The sequence below is a fragment of the Nanorana parkeri genome, unplaced genomic scaffold (assembly GCF_000935625.1).
Source record: "Nanorana parkeri isolate BGI_ZX_2015 unplaced genomic scaffold, ASM93562v1 scaffold1002, whole genome shotgun sequence".
NCBI classification, from domain to species: Eukaryota; Metazoa; Chordata; class Amphibia; order Anura; family Dicroglossidae; genus Nanorana; species Nanorana parkeri.
In genome coordinates, this window is record NW_017307270.1 from 301,683 (window position 1) to 319,534 (window position 17,852).

Consider the following 17,852-nt stretch of genomic DNA (forward strand, 5'->3'; position numbering starts at 1 on the left):
CGTTGCGTGCTGCTGGGTCGGCGTGTGTCGTTTTAAAAAAAACTATTTTTACTTTTTTTTCTATTTAAAATATTTTTATTTTATTTTGAATTTTCCTATTTTTTACATTTTTAAAATAATTTTTAAATGTTTTTTTCAATTTTTATTTAATTGAACTATTTTCCTATTCTGCTCGCTACTTCAGAGGGTACCGATCAGGATAGCCGAGCCGAATGCAGCTCGGCGGCATGCGGCTAGTCACTTACTGCCGTTCGGCCCCTACAAGAATTCTGCTGACCGAAGGCAGGCGATGTACAGCTGATTTTAGCCAATGTACAGCTGAAATAAGCAGTACAAAGCTGAAGTGAATAGCGAAATAGTGTTCGGCTCACTTCACTTCGGCTAGGTTATTCACAGAATAACCCCCTAAATGTCATTTATTTGACAGTCTCCTCGTTGTGGTTTCTCCACCTCGTGAATTGAGCCCACATTCAGGTATTTACGGTAGCTGCATTTATATCTACATAAATAATAATCATCGTTTTATGAAAATAAGGATGTGATTTAGGTGTCTTAGTTTTGAGAACTGTACCTTTTTAAAATGAAAATTTCAGTTGGACATTTGAAAAAAAATTAAGTTGGGATTTTTATTTTTTAATTACTTGCTGACCGGGGTGTTAAACCCAATTCCTGGCCAGGCCATTTTTCCGTATTCAGCGCTGCAGTACTTTGACATGCGTCATGCAACGCTGTTCTGAAATTAATTTTATACCATTTTTTATGGACAGATAGAGCTTTCTTTTGGTGGTATTTAATCACCACTGGGGGTTTTATTTTTCACTATATAATGAGAAAAGTACAGAAATTTAAAAAAAAAAAAAAAACTGTTTTCCATACGTTATGTTATAAAACATTTATCAGCACCCAATTTTTGGTAAAATATTAAAGATGGGGTCACATCGGGTAAATACACACCGAACACAATGATCCACGATGATTACGAAAACGAAACGGAGCGCTACGTGCAGGGCCGGTGCAAGGATTTTTGCCTACACAGGCGAAGGTGCATTTTTGCTCCCCCCGCCTGTAACAGTACGGAGAACCGCAAAATAGTTATCAAAAGATATAATCAACAACTGAGTGTCTGAAATTATAATAGAAGGAAAACAGCAGGGACTATTCCCTGGGGTCTGAGGCGAGTAGTAGACCTGCACTTGCAACCCCCACTGTAGGTTATCTAGGACATGCTGGACTAGGACCGCTTCTACCAGCGGGCTGTACACTATGTCATAAACTTTTTGACTGACTGGTGAGACACCCTAAAATGTTTCAAGCCCTGTATATATGTATATATGAAATTTATTTAACTTTCAAAGTTTTTAAATTGCTGTGAGCCCGAATCAAACCCGGCCACATTATTAACAGCAGACTTGTGGCTCCTTGCTGGTGCCGCCACTGTCACTTGTCGAGTCCCTCCCTCTGTTTTTCTCCTCCGCGGCAGGAACTAGGTGGGAGGAAGTGACATCAGGGAGGTCCTCCAAAATCATACTCCATCTCCACCATGCGCTGTCATCTGGGACTAAATAGCCGGCACCGCCCCAGTCTCCACTACTACCAGGTAACCGTATGTGTGTATGGGCTGCGCAGGGTCCCCTTCATCAGGCTCAGAAATAGGATTGCATAAAAGTGCCACAACCTTTATATGGACGTAATAGAATGTCATTTCTGAGCCTGATGAAGGGGACCCTGCCCAGCCCAGAAAGCGCTTGTCTTATGAATGACAACTATCAATAAAATGGATTTGCAGTAACATGGGATCTTGGTGCCGGTGTGCTGGTGACATCTGTATTGTTGTTTAGTTGTGAGCAGCGCCATCCGCATTCATTACGAGCACCCGTTACTTGTGGTATATCTAGTAAGAAGTGCGGCAAGGTATATGGGTACTGCTTTGTACACTTGCATCCTATCTACAGAATGCATATCTGGGGACCTGTGGCACACTGGCAAGTTGTGATTAACTCCAATGTAATTTATTTACAAAATATATGCATAGTGTGTACTTTGCAAAAAAATTGCCGTGAAGCCATATAGTGTTCAGGTTTGGCTTGAAGAAAAGGTGGCAACCCTACCCTGAATGCAGGTGTTTTTTCGTTGGTAGATCTTATTGAGCTTGTCACTTGAAAAGTTGATCTCCAGAGGAAAAATTATGGGTGCCCCTGATTTAAAAGGTCTGACCAGGGATGTTAAATGAATCGTCGAGGTATCGAAATATAACGGTATTGGTTGAATGTAGATCTTAAAAAAGATAAGCTATACTAATTCGGAAAACTACAAGCAATAAAGAGCAGCAATCACGATACATTAAGAAACTAGCAAGACGCACAAGAAAAAATTTGCTTTATGAAAAAGGTTATTAGGCTTACAATTGAAAATGTAACTGTATACGTGATGTGATGCCTGTTAACATACCTCATATCTTGGATGCCTCATATACTGTTATAAGTTTTGTAACTCATATATGCAAAATACACAATAAAAATTGTCAATTTAAAAAAAAGGTCTGACCAGCAGGACTTCTTAACTTTCCTAACTCAATATGAGAACAGATTGTTGACATTCTCACCCTCTGTTCAGATGTGATATTACTAGCACCCACCAGATGACACTGGTTTCCAAGGTTATACTACAAAGGGAGATCAGAAAATGAAGAGGAAACGGTACATAGAGGTGCCATTGTGCAATATGACATCAGTTCAGGCTTGGCTTGTAGTCAGTGAGAGCAGCAGATTTCTCTTGCTGGCTGCAATGGTGTGTCTGTAATCTCAAATACTGAAGAGGCTGAAGCTTCTACTCTGCCCTGAGCTTTGATGAGGTGGCTGCACTATATTCTAGAATTGACATCAATATAGTGGCTATAGGGAAGCTTGGGGCCCAAAGGTTGTTCTAGGGAGCAGTGCAAGTCAAGACCTCTTTGTTGATCAGCAGTGGGATTGTGCTTGTGAATAAACAGGGCAGCCTAGACAATTCCATGAGACCTTGTCTTTTTTATTTTTCTTCTTTTATTATAGTTTTTTCTTTGCTAATTAATGTTATAGCAGCTTTTTCAATCAAACATTTTAGGTGCTATGGCAATAAGGTTGACTGAACACTAGTAACTACTTAAGTGCATTTCTGCTGCATATCCAGACAGTACAGTACAGTACAGGCTCAGTTGGTAGTTAGTAAGAGTAGGCCTCTCTTGCTGTGTGCAGTGGTGTGTAACTGTAATCCCAACTACTGGGGAGGTTGAGACTGCCGGAGGTTTTACGCTACACTGGGCTATGTTGATTAGGTGGCCACACTAAGTTCAGCATCAGTATGGTGGATCTGGAGGAGTTTGGGGCCACTAGGTTGTCCCAAGGTGGGTTGAATCAGCCCAGATTGGCAATAGAGCAGGTCAAAGCCCCCTTACTTATCAGTAGTGTGATTGTACCTAATAGATTTTCTTTTGATTGATACATTAAATAAACCTGTCTGGCTGCTAGACCAGTTCCCGCAACCTCTTCTCCCCCGGACTTTGGAAGTCTAACGACCTGTGACGTCATTACATCTAAAGCAGCCGTTTAAATCACATATAAGCCATTTATTTACAGTAATATGTAGCAACGCGCATTAATAGCAATGAGGTGCTATTTATTCTGCATAGCACCCCGATGCACCTGTTGAGGATGTGCATTGCAGCACTGGGCAACGCTCAGCAATGCACTGATGTGCAGTACACTGCTAAGAGATGGTTTGCTGCAACACACGTCTGTCAGTGGGTTCATTGGGGTGCCATTCAGAACAAGTGTCACTGCATCACACCAACAGACTTAATGTGTTAAAACGGGCATTGGGATTTTATTGTGGATGGTATTCCTGCTGGAAGAGTTCCTTTCCCTAAACCATGACATGAAGTGAATAAATATTTAATGTTAATTTCTCCTGGTCCACAGAACAAGGGGTACAGTAGGGATGTGTCCTTTACCAAGATACTTTGTGCTAAAAGGTGTCCTTTTTTTCTCCTCCTAAATATGTCGATGGTCCATGGTTTTATTCCGAAAGCCACTAATCAGATTACACCTTTCAGGACATACCTAATGCTGATTGGTGGGCAAGAAGAAGTAACTCCAGTTCTTAGAAAAACATGCTAATACATAAAGCCCAAGAGCAGAAGGAAACTGGTTTATTTGTCCTTTTCTGAATCCAACTACTGGAATAGGGCTTGAATAAATCCAATGTACAATTTTATTTTCTGAAATGTACAACGGACATTATTATTATTATTATACAGGATTTATATAGCGCCAGACAAGATGGCAAGGAGGGCCCTGCCCATGAGAGATTACCATACTGTGAGCATCCCCATAATATATACATTGTGAAGCAGAACCATTAACATTATTTGTGTTTTTGGCAATATTGTTTGTGTTCACCCAACAAACTCAACTCCTGTAGCTGTGTATAAGTACAGCCCATAAGTGCTTACATGTTGGCATTATGAGCTATGAACAATTACTTAACTCTTGATCATGAAATTACAAGACCATAACCATCCTTTTAAAAGTAGATGATAGAAAGAAGGGTGTACAGACCTGGTGCAATAAAATTTGTACATTTATTAAAGCAAAAAAAGAATAATGCACTCAAAAGTGGAGGCAGCGCTTGTAAATGTTGACCTTGACCATGGTAGGGCTTACTGCTTGATCATCTGGGGTTGTGCAGGGTAAAGCAATAGGTCCTGATACTTCAGGATAGCATGGAGCAGCATCCTTGTTTTTAAGAGACACCTTTTGGCGGCTCCTTCTGCAGGTCCTTCCAGTGCAAAGGCGATGTGTTTCAGGAATCATATTCCTTCTCAAGCTTTAGATTTAGCACTTTTTAATAGCTATCCAATTAAACTGACTTTATAGTGTTTGGCTTACAAACCAAACAAGACGCTCTTACATGTGCCAGGACTACTTTACTTTGAAAATCTTCATGTAAGTTTTATATGTGTCATCATGACCCTATTGTAGTGTTTGATTGGCCACAAGCTGGAGATTTCCATTATTACTACACATACTGTACACATCACTCTAGGACAGGGGTCAGCAACCTTAAACACTCAAAGAGCCATTTGGACCCGTTTCCCACAGAAAAGAAAACACCGGGAGCCACAAAACCCTTTTGACATCTACAATTAAGATAACACTGCCTATATCATTTATTACCTTTATGCTGTGTATAGCATGTATATAGGTATATATTGACTTAGTAACGTGCTGGACTCTGGGCTTACCTAAAACCTTGCAGAGCCCACCTGAGAGTGACCCTGCAGAGCACACCATAGATCCTGCACAGCCCATCTGTGACTCTCTATGGTGGGCTCTGCAGGGCCTTAGGTGGTCTGGTCACCGGGGTCTCTTTCCCTGTACCTCCTCCCAACTCCTCTTACCTGCTGCTGCTGGGGCCTGGCCTCCTCCACCCCTTCCCCTGTCACTTCTGCCATGTCGCCCCTGGTACAGCTGATACTCATGTAAGAGGCCCCCCAGGCTGCCTGGACCCCTCACATGGGTACCGGCCGTACCCCCTGATGGCAGTATTCTATCAAAGTTTGTGACTACGTTACAATGTGTGACCAGTGACGTGGTCACACATTTTAATGTAATCCCGTCCAGTTTTTTGGCGGTGGAATGTGTGACCGCCAATTGGTCAAGCATTCCAACGTTTTCTCAGCTGTTGGGTCCTGAAATGTCACTTCTATCCGACTCTGTGAGTGCGATCTCACATTCCACCCCACTCACAAAGTCGTAACTTTTGGCTCAGTGATCTGTACCTTTGGCCATCTTGTCTTGGCCTTGCAGTCTGAGAAACACTGCACACCTATATTGAAGTTGTTTGATACTGATCGTGATCTCCTCACTCATTTCTGCAAGTGTAACTTAAAAGAGAACTATGAGGTGAGTGCTTTTCACTCACCTCATAGTTCTAGCCGACCTGTGACAATGAGACTGTCACAGGTCGGCTCAGTCGATCGGGAGGTGAGCGAACACATACCGGCGTTCCCTCACCTCTCGATCCTGTCACAGCTCTCTGCCGTGACAGGGGAGAGGCTGGATTCCCCCCTCCCCGCTCCAAATCGCCAACGCTGACTGGCGGAACGGACGGGGAGGGGGCGGATACAGCTGGCTTTGCCTCTAGATAGGCAGAGCCAGCTGTCACTCACGCAGCTGGGTGGATCCAGACATAATTGTCGGGATCCGCTTCAGCTGCGGCGTCTCAGTATACCGCGGTGTCTCAGTATACCGCGGTGTCTCAGTATACCGCGAGCTGTAGCTAGCAGTGTACTGAGCTTAGGGTGACGGGAGGACGCTAGTTTGTGTCCTCCCGTTACCCTAAGGAGAACTATGTGGAAAAGCCTTAACCCTATAGTTCTCCTTTAAACAATACAGTGTATTACATACAGTGCTGGGTATACCGTTTTTTGTTTTCATATCTCTCCATATTACATACATTATTTTGGGCAGCAATGGCACTGATGACATCATTATAATAGGGTTAACGACAAATTTTATTCTGCAATTTGTTATTTAATAGAGGCACCTGCATCATGTTTCTGTTGCAAATCATTTGTTTTCAGTTTGGCAGTGCCAACTTAAAAGTTTACATACAAATGATAAGAAAATCAGGAAAATAACATGGTAAAGGAAGAAGGGGATAAATGAGCTAATAAAAACTAACTAAGGTTCACTAAGAGTTAATAAGGGGCTAAAATGTTTTGAAAACAGTTTTTTATACAGAACAGTAATTTGTAGGGATGCACCGATACCACTTTTTTAAGACCAAGTAGGAGTACCGATACTTTTTTTCACGTACTCACCAATACCAATTACCGATACTTTTTCTTACAGGGGCAGGTCACATTTTTTCTAAAGCAATACAAAATGATGATTTTAGGTCAGTTTCTTCATATTATGAAGAACATGAAATGAATATTTATCATGCCATTTCTAACTAAGGCATGTATCCCCCTAGTGGGGAAAATAGATGAGCACATGTCCAGACCCCAGAACACTGTATTGTATAATGTGGCACAGCTATATCCAATTCTGCATACCTGGCTTTATATTATACAGGTGCTGCAGTACTAACCTGCTGTGTCGGGTCGTCTTCTCCATCTGCTTCAGCCACTCCGTGTCTCAGCCTAGTCATCTGCTCCATTCTGACCTCTTCTCCCGCTGATTGGCCGATTGGATGATGACAGGCTTCCTCACCAGTCACTCCTGACTGGTGAGGAAGCCTGTCAATCATCCAATCAGCGGGAAAAGAGGTCAGAATGGAGCAGATGACTGAGGACTTGGAGGAGGAGTTCGCGGCCATCTTGTTTCATTGAAGACGCGATGGAGGTCCTGTGTGCGGCGGTTTCGGGTCCCTGAAGATGGCGGATGCGGCACAGGTACTCGTTTTTTGTATCTGAGTATTTGCACGAGTACTCATGCAAATACTCGGCATCGCCGCCGCTACTGATGCTTGTATCGGTGCATCCCTAGTAATTTGTAAATTAAAACTGCAATAAATGTAGAACACGACTGTAGCTGATGGCTCAGTCATAGAGATTACACAGGGAGAATGCAGCTCTCCCTGTGTAATCATCAGAAACCCGTGACAGCTGGGTGCTGTGCTCTGTTCACCAGCAGTACATGATCTGGTGAAAGTGGATGGCTGTCACACAGAGTGGCCTGCTGTTACACTGACAGTGGAGCAGAGCACCACTGGTTACACAGGAAGAGCCGCCATCTTCATTTGTAATCTGTAGGACTAACATCAATTTGTCATCTCAGTCCTGCACAGGGCATTAAGACTGTTGGGCGATGCATAGGCAGAAGCGGCTCCCACCCCAGCTGTGTCCCGCCACAACATGGTGCCCAAAGTATCTGCCTCTTTTGCCTCTGCCTGGCACTGCTCACATTTATTGTTTGCATGTTACCAACAGGATGTCCACAATAGTAAAAAAGTAACTAAGCAGTGAAAAGAATACAATTTATGAAACTGGTGTGTCATTTATCACCATGATCCTGCCATCAGTTACCATTGGGTTCACATTTATGTGCTAAATGGAAGTAGTCCGAGGCTGGCCACACACCTATAGATTTTTTTCTATCAGCCTATGGTCAGATGGAAAAAGTGCAACCGATTCCTCCATTTACGCTAAACTGTGTGGATGAAGGAATCTTTCACTGGGCCAAGCTTCAGTATTTTGCTAGCCGGCCCCGCTTGCTCTCAATATATATATATATATATATATAAAATTACTTTTGCATGATATTCTAATTATTCGAGTTTCACCTGTATGTGTATGGCCAGCTTTACACTCTGGAAAGCACTCGTCATCTGTGATACTTGGAAGGTTTCCCTTCTGTTCAGTGAGTTTATTGTATGTCTGCTTTTGCACAGTTTTTATTTACTATAATTTTTGTATCTCTGCAGTAAAACTTTCCAGGGCATCTTTAAATGATGAAAGTAAGCATGCTCCCAATTCACTGCTTGTCTCCTCAATTGCAGAATCATAACTGCCAAACAGTGGTGTGGCCACCAGTATGTCTTCTCGAGCGGCTTGGCGTAATATTCGGCAAAGGGTTTGTTTGATGGTCTCATATTTTTGAAGATCATACTTTATGAGGGTTACTTCATCCAGGGGGTAGCTGACATCAGGAGGATAGCAGTCCTTTGGTACTGGAAATTCAATGTACCTCAACACAGGCAGATTGGCAAGAAGTCTAAAAAGACGCCGAAGATCTATAGCAATGATGGGATTTCCGAGGAATTTGAATTCTTTAAGTTTGAGACAATGTACTATTCCCATCTCCAGAATATGAATATTCATATCTCCAATAGCACATTCTTCCAGAATCAGAACCTTCAGGGTCTGAGAGGCCTTGGACAGAAGCTTCAAAAACATTGATGGAAAAAGGTCTGTAATGTTGTGACCACTCATATCCAACTCTTCTAAATATTCTGCATGCAGGCTGTTTGCTAGGTAAGCCATGTCTACCTGATTGAGAGAGCAGTTCGCTAGTTCCAACACTTTGAGTGGTGTCTTCAGTGGGCTGAAAAATACAGTATAAAGTATATTTAAATGCCTTAAAAATGTTATACCGCTACAAATGTGATTTCTCTGGTGATAAAAAGGGCCAAAAATACATTATTTGTTAAATCTTTAGCTTTGTAAAAGACAGGAGTCACACAACTTGGCTTAGTTTCAGGTTGGGACCTGGAAAGGGAGCCTAGGCCATAGTCTACAATATTTTACAAGGATGGCAGATGCTCCCTTGTGTATTATAAGGCACTGACCCAGAACAAGTATGCCTCTCAAGAAAGTCAGAAATCCTTATCTGTATGCTTGTTCTGGGTTAGTGACAAAAAGGTATATAAATAGGAGGGTAACCACTGCAATAAGGCAACTAGCTTTCCAAAATGAGAAGAAGCATTAGCAGTCCCCATGCATCACAAAACATAGGCGTTCTGTAATAGCAGATCTATGCTGTTCAGCATTGTGGCTATCTTCACACTTATGGATTACATGAACACATGGTAATGCAGGGCACTCTACATTCACTTAAAATGGTATATTAACACAAGTAAAGTAGGTGCCCATTAAAAAAAAATACTGGTTCAGTTTTCCTTCTAAATGAATGGGCTGCCTTAATGCAATGCACAGTAACACAACACAACAGTCTGACAGGTGTGAAGGGGGCCTGATAGTTGACAATCCATAGCTGAGCTAATTATTGTCAGACAAGGTCTTAAATGAGGATCATTTAGCATGTTTTGGAAAAGCAACCTTATATCCAGCTCCGTGCTTCTTCTTTTTGAAATCTATTGCTAATACAACCAGCATTTTATTTATTACAGGTATTTATATAGTTCCAACAATGTACATACTATACATTTACATCCGTTCCTGCCCTCAAGTAATTTACAATCTAAGGTCCCTATCTCAAATGTGTCCAACTTACCCACCAGCATTTATTTGAAGCCCATTAGAACGAGAGGAAACCCACACATGCACATGGAGAACATGCAAACTCCTTGCAGATAGTGTCCTGGCCACAGGGGCTCCCAGTGCTGCAAGGCAGATGTGCAAACCACTGCACTACCCCCATTATAAAGAGGCCTCACTCTCTTGAATATTTATGACATGCGGCTCCTGTACATCTGTTAGAATGATCACCCGCGTTCTTTATTCCTTCTACTTTTGGGATGCACAAAACTTTTCACACCTTTCTTTACTATAGCTGTATATAGGACAACGATTGGATTTCTAACACATATCAAACACTCATACTTTTCTTAACAGTTTTAACTTCAAATCACCAAGCCTGCTGGGTATTTTTGACACATCCAGTGCTATTGTGGTTGCACCAAATACTTATATTTATTGCTGCCTGCGTTTCCCTTTAAGAGATTTCCCATTACTTTATCTTCTGGACATTGCTGATCACCAAAACAGGAAGTGAGGGAAATCTAGCCAACAACCACACAGATGGCAGGACAAATATTTCAGAAACACAGGATGGATGTAATCTTATGCAAGGTTACTGGTTATTTTTATTCTGACTGTTGGAAATATAACATCATATACTGTAACTACATCTTTTGAGCACTAGATGGCGTTCTAGTGCAATGTTAGTCTCTGCTTATGCATGTTTTACCTATGCAGGAAGTTATATCGGTATATATGTTTACCGATGATGAAGTAAATGCTGTATTCTAATATAATGTTCTTCTAAGCAAGTGCAACTCAATTGAGAATTTATCAAGATCTCAGTGCTTCATCTAAACACATAACCAACAGGTTATGAGCCCAGATACTAAACAGAACACTGCAAGCTACTGAAAGATGGCGTGTTTTCGCTGTAAAAAGACTGGTCACCTGAAAAGGACTGTTGAATCTGAAAAGCCGAGCAGTGAAAGTGAGAGGCACCTACAAGAGAAAGGGCTAAGGCAGTCACAAAGGAAACTGCAGGCACATCATGGAGCGCTATTTTTAAAGTGACTCAGAACAGTATACCACACAGATGGTGTATTGACTCTAACGCCACAAGTCACATGACCAGTGGTGAGACCTTCTTCACAGAAATTGATTTCAGTGCAAAGGACAAAGTTTTCCTTGCAAATGGGAAAAGTATTACTACAGAAGATACCAGTCAAGGATTCTTGAACTGGATCATACCATCAAAGGACAAGCAGGGTATCCTCATGAAAGATTTACTGTATGTCCCAGACCTAGAAGGAAACCTTCCATCAGTGAAAACCCTTGCTAATAATGGTCTCCCAGTTCAATTGTGATGTGTTGAAATGTACAATCCGAAACAATAACCAAATCCTCTCAAAAGGAAAATTGGATGGACAGCTATACAGACTCATCACCGCAGACAAACAAGCCAAGACAGCCACTCCTAATCCACATAACAAATGTATCCACATATGGCACAGATGACTAGGGCACCAAAACTAGGGTTGCCACCTGTCCGGGTTTGACACAGGCAGTCTGGGTTTGAGAGTCCTAAATGTATTGTGCATGGGTGTCCGACCAGCTTAACACCTGGGCACATACGTGCCAAGTGTCCTGAACTTTTATGCTGTAGTCTTGCCGTCCTGTAGCCGTGCAGCATAAACCTCCCTATCGGCCTCTCAGTTACTCTGCCCTGCAGCCCTGTCATATTGTAATCTGTGCTGGGAGGCTGTATGTGCAGTGAGGCTTGCATGTCCATCTCTTAGTTGCAAAAATTTCTGATCAGAGATGCAGGAAAACAGACCCCAGGTCAGAGGTGTGGCTGGGTGGGGTTACCATGGCAACGGCTGTGCTGGTGGGGCCATAGTCAGGGGCCATATTCTAAGGCATGAGTCATTAAAAAAAAAAAAAAAAAAACCTTACTCTTGCAGTGGGACTACCTCCCCCACTGGAAGGGTTAAGGGTCCCTTAACCCTTGCGTATTTTGCTAATCGTACATTAGTGTGCACTTGGCACATGCTATCGCACATTTCACCTAGTGTGTGGTACCATGCGCTTGGTGTGTTGCACTGCAATTCTTTTCAATGGCACCCCAACCAAGCAGACATGAGTTGCAGTGCAGCATGTGGTACCACATGCTGCACTGGAAGTGGTAGGACACAAAGTACTTTTTTCTCAGTTTTGTTGCAATGCAACATATGTTATTGCAGTACCACCTGCTGCACTGCAACTATCTCTCCTCACTTTCTCTCCTGGCTGTCTTTCCTCACTCATCCTACTGGCTGTCTCTCCTATCTCTCCTGGCTATCTCTCCTCACTCATCCTCCTAGTTGTCTCTCACCATCTCTCCTGGCTGTCTTCCCTCATCCGCCTGGCTGTCTCTCCTCACACATCTTCCTGGCTGTCTCTCCCCTCGCTCTCTCCTGTATATTCTAAGAAAAGTGTTCGGGTTTAGCTTGAAGAAAAAGGTGGCAACCCTACCTGAAACCCAGAAGCCATAAAATACATTATAAAGAGGCTTATCAGAAGATATAACCTTACTGCCCTGTCAAATGCTCATGACATGCCAATACTGTATGGAAGCAAAGGCCACATGTACCCCACTTCCACAGGCCACTCAAAGAAAGATCACTCACCCCATGGAGCTCATACACGACATGTGCAGACCAATGAAAACTCAGACAGGAACAGATATCTACTGACTTTCATTGAGGATTATTCCAGGTACATAACTTATTTGATAAAGCACAAGAAACAAACATCAGGAAAAAAAAATCAAGTTTGTAGCCATCTCCAGCAAAAACCTCTAATGGAAACTAGGTATTATATGCACCGACAATGGAGGGGAATACATCAGTAAGGAAGTGGAATCAACAAAATGGTGTAACAGAACGGAAAAATCACACTCTTGTAGAAATGGCCGGATGCATGCTGTCAGACACCAACTTACCTAAGAAGTACTGGGGAGAAGCAGTAATGACTGCAACATACCAACAGAACAGGCTACCATCAAAACCACTGCATTTGAAATGTGACATGGATCGAAGCCTAGCCTCGGGCACATTAGAGTGTTTGGATGTAAAGCTTACGCCTATATTCCAAAGGAAAAGCGATCAAAAATTGGAGAACACAGCCATAGAAGGTATTCTGGTGGGCTATAGTGAACAAAGTAAGGGATATAGAATCCTCCACCCAAAGACTGACAACGTGACAATAAGACACAGCATTTATTTCCATGAGAACCCATCACCAGAAACAATGATTCCAGGGAGTTGGAAAGTGAATTTGCCCAGTGAACCAGCGAAGGAAGCAAATGGACTTTTAAGGTGAAGCTCGATGCAGAAGGAAATATCCACAAATGCAAGGCCAGGTTAGTTGCCTCCCAGAAATTTGAAGAAGCCTACTATGAAACATTCGCTCCCGTATTAAAACAGTCCACCAGAAAGGGCATGCAAGTGAGACACCTAGAAGTTAAAACTGCTTTCCTATATGGAGACAATAAGGAAGATCTCTACATGGAGCAAGGATAAAACCTCATGTGCAAACTCCACAAAAGCATCTACAGACTCAAGCAATCTGCAAGAATGTGGAATGAGAAAGTGAATAAAATACGCAAAAAAGAGGAATTTACAGGAATCAAGACGACAGATGGATATACATCCTAATCTATATTCATGACATTATAACTTGTTTTGAACAAGGAGACTATAGTCAAATAGTTCACAAACTAAAACAAAACTTTGGAATTAAAGAGCTAGGAAACATCAGTCACTATATTCAAATAGAGAGGAAAGAGGATGGAAGCTTTCTTCTCAACCAAAGTCTCAACCAAAGTCAGAAAATTGCAGAAATTTTGGAACAATGCCACATGCAAGATATAAAGGAAGTAAAAACACCTATGGAGCCAGGGTACCAAAAAAAAGCAAAGAAGCAGAAAACATGCTACCCAACAATGACATATACCGCAATCTGAAAGCTACTATACATTGCCACTGTGACAAGACCAGACATAGCAGCAGCAGTGGGCATACTCGCTAGAAAAGTTGCAGCACCCTGTCAGCGTGACTGGAGCACAGCAAAGAGGGTAATACAATACTTAAAAGGAACAATTCGGATGAAACTACAACTGCCAGCAGAGTAAAATCCAAAACTAGTTGGATATGCCTGTGAAGGTTCTCATTCATCCAGGTCATGGTACAGGTGAAACTCGAATAATTAGAATATCGTGCAAAGTTCATTTATTTCACTAATGCAACTTAAAAGGTGAAACTAATATATGAGATAGACTCATTACATGCAAAGCAAGATAATTTAAGCCGTGATTTGTCATCATTGTTATGATTATGGCTTACAGCTCATGAAAACCCCAAGAACCCCAAATCCACAACCTCAAAAAAGTAGATTATTACATGCAATCAATAAAACAAGGATTGTACATAACAATATCAGACCTCTGAAAAGTACAAGCATGCATATGTACTCAGTACTTGGTTTGGGCCACTTTTGCAGCACTTACTGCAATTACTTTTGCACGATATTCTAATTATTCGAGTTTCACCTGTATATCTGTAAAAAAAAAATAAGTCAAGGCAACCGGACTTGCTGTATTTTTCTTGAAGACGTTTCACTGGTCGTCCAACCAGCTTTCTCAATTCAGAATGACTTGTACGAAAAATTTCTAGGAATAAATATGGTAAATGTTGTTCCAATCCACATAATCTGTTAGTCACGACCAGGTGTTGATTGCATTTGCATAATAGGAGTCTAGGAGGTGTTAATAACCTGCCCAGAGAGAGGGCCCTGAAAACTTGTGGGTATCCAGACTGAACTTTTGTCAAAACAGAAAGGAGAGGAAAGAATGCCAAGAAGTACCAGTGAGGGTGAAAAGCATGACAAACGGAAGAATTTGGTCATCCCATATGTAGCTGGGGTGTCTGAGAAACTCAGAAGGGTTTTTAAAAAACATCACATCCCTGTCTGCTTTAAACCCAGCAATATACTGAGGCAACTGGTTCACCCAAAAGACCCAATGCCAAAACACAAGATGAACAATATTGTGTATGCAGTCCAGTGAAGCGAGGAGTCTAGGTCAGTGAAACAAAACTGCAGCTACACCAGCGTATGGCACACCATAGAAGAGCCAAACCCACTGGTCAGGATTCAGCAGTATACCTACATCTAAAGGAAAAAGGTCACTCCTTTGAAGATAGTCAAGTACGCATCCTAGACAGGGAGGAGGACTGGTTTGAAAGGTGTGAAAGAGGACATTTACAGGTGAAACTCGAATAATTAGAATATCGTGCAAAAGTTCATTTATTTCACTAATGCAACTTAAAAGGTGAAACTAATATATGAGATAGACTCATTACATGCAAAGCAAGATCGTTAAAGCCGTGATTTGTCATAATTGTTCGTCTCGAAGCTTATGCATGTTTTATCTATGATATATATACGGGAAGTTCTATCTGTATGTTTCCTGATAATGCTGTATTCTAATAACATGTTCTTCTAAGTAAAACTTAATTCAGCATTCCTCACGATCTCAGGGGTTCATCTAAACACATAACCAACACTGACTAGTTCTCAGTTAACATTAGATTACACAGAAGTTTGAGTAGAAGGCAGCAGGGCCAGCTGTCCATCACACAGAGGAGACAAGGGACACAATATCACATTGGTCACATTGCCTTTGAAAAAGCAAATCAACAGGTTCATTTAAAAGCTGACCCCTGCTGCTGATTAGTTACCTTTCCTTCCATTCACCAGAGAGCAAGGACTACAAACTCTGTGTAAGCTCCGAGTTTCCTGTCAAAGCTTACACAGGGCTCATGTCCCTCTCTCTACTCCCAGGTGAGAGTACTGGTGCCTAAGAAGCCAATTGCCAAGCATGAGCATCATCACATGCAAAGAAGGGAAGTCATACACTCTCCTATATCCTAAACTACATTGGCTACTTCTCATTGCTTCCAGCATGAACAGAACAGTGAGGAGTGAAGTGATTGAGAGTATAAGCTACTAGAGATGCTGATGTTATTGTAAACTTGCTGCGTTGCACTGCATGTGTAAAAGAACAGATTCACTTTAAAAAAAAAACAGAAAATTCAAAACAGCAGGTAAAGTCTGTAAGCAGCTCACAAATAATTTGGAAATGAAATACTTATTTTGTAGCTGAATTCTTGAGGAATACAGTATGCAGATGGTGTATGGCATGTTTATAGTGGTACTAACTAAAATAGGTACTGTTGGAGGAGATCTGAACCCAGAGCATAAAGAACCCTAATTAAGTCTCTGGAATCACATTGTAAACATTTACCTCAGCAGTTTCCTCAGCCGTCCTGTCAGGGTAGAAAATGAAAGACTCAGCTCGGTCAGGTGAACCATGTGGCTTAGTTTTTCTCCAATGGTACATAAAACAGCTTCGTCCTCTGCCGTGTAGTTAATAACATTGAAGGTTCTTGCTGGTAAAGTCAGTGAGCTAAGCTGAGTGAATGTGATGTTGTTGAGAAGCACTTCAAGGTGATATACTTCTAAGCGCACATTGTGAACCATTTCTAGTTTCCGTATAGAAGAGGGTTCAGCAAGTCTTATTATGTAGAAGAGCTTCCTTAAAGCTAAACTGTCTGCTCTAAAATCTACACATCGGATCTTTAGGGGACTATGACATCTCATCAGCAATGCTTGTACCACAAGCTCATAGGTCTTCTCGGTCACAAACAGGTTACACATGATGTCAACATCAACTTCAAAAACAAAAGGACTGAACTCAAGCATTTGCATCTCAATGAGAAGTTCAAAGCAGATCTGGGAAATCAGTTGCGTTCTTGCCCATCGCCCCAAAGTCTTCTTACATTTGCATGGTTGAAACTGAACATCACGTATACCTGTAAGGTCAACAACTTTGAGTCTTTTGGAGTATGTTGGAGAACAATTTAGGACGTAGTTCTTCAAGCCTTTAAGGCACGCGGTTATGCTGCGCTGGCATGCCCAATGACTAATGTCTTCAGGACAATCCACCGTTTTGCCCATCAGTTTGCCAAAATTAAAATCTTGCAGTGGCCAGTTTTCCACCAGTATATTGATGATTTCCTCTTTCTCATGCAAGAAACAAGCCTTCAGTAGGAGGGGATAAAGATTATGAGCAATATTTCTGATGTCCATCTTGGCATACTCCTGGATGGATATTAAAGCTTCGGCAGCAATGAATCTCAGCGTCTTCATTTTGTGTGAAATTTCACGTCTGGCTTGGCTGTGTTGTGCCTCTGCTGTACTGTCACTGTGTCATGTTCTTTTATTTTTAGCAGCAGCTGACATTGGAATTTGTTGGGAGAGGAAAACCTCCAGCCTCCTGTCAGTCTTTTTTTTTTTTTTTATTAGTAGTAGGCATTTCTTGGACGATATCTTTGTGGAAGGATACAAGCACACACTGAGATTGGTATACTGAAGGTTAATAGGTTGTTCACTTTGCAAGGGAATTTTTCCTTAGGTTAGTGAATGAAGTAAAGCTCTGCCGACTGCAATCAAAAATACTTTCTTTCCCCTGCAAAGTTAACAGCATATTTGCCTTTAGTAAATCAACCCCAATGAGCAGGAGGTCCAGCTAAAGACATTCAAGCCCCTGATGTAAAATGTGAATTTGAGTTTCCAAACATCCCCATTATCAAAGATGTGCATCCGGCTCTACTCAGATGCCGACAATGGTTTGTTATATCATCAGTAGTGGTACAAATGTAAAAGGTTCAGTGGGTACAAAAAAAAGGGGGAGGCTGTCAAAGGATCCTGCATTCTTTTGGAAACAGGGAAGCCAATAACTCGTAAGCTGCTTTGCTTGATGCGTACTTATGTGGATTGGACTAAAGCT

The 17,852-nt window shown here is 41.8% G+C and overlaps 1 protein-coding gene across 1 annotated transcript; it reads right to left on the minus strand.

Annotated features, from left to right (window-relative positions):
• Positions 1-8,443: 8,443 nt before the first annotated feature.
• On the minus strand, positions 8,444-17,212 carry LRRC14B (leucine rich repeat containing 14B). The gene is made up of 2 exons (XM_018567052.1): positions 16,308-17,212; positions 8,444-9,086 (listed from the first exon to the last, which is right to left on the minus strand). Exons 1-2 carry the CDS (start codon positions 17,210-17,212, stop codon positions 8,444-8,446), a joined length of 1,548 nt encoding a protein of 515 aa, XP_018422554.1.
• Between the last annotated feature and the right edge of the window lie 640 nt (positions 17,213-17,852).

Coding starts and splice junctions, on each gene's coding strand:
- LRRC14B (XM_018567052.1), bottom strand. CDS start 17,212: ATGAAGACGCTGAGATTCATTGCTGCCGAAGCTTTAATATCCATCCAG. Junction 9,087..16,307: donor CGGCTGAGGAAACTGCTGAG/GTAAATGTTTAC, acceptor TGTATTTTTCAG/CCCACTGAAGACACCACTCA.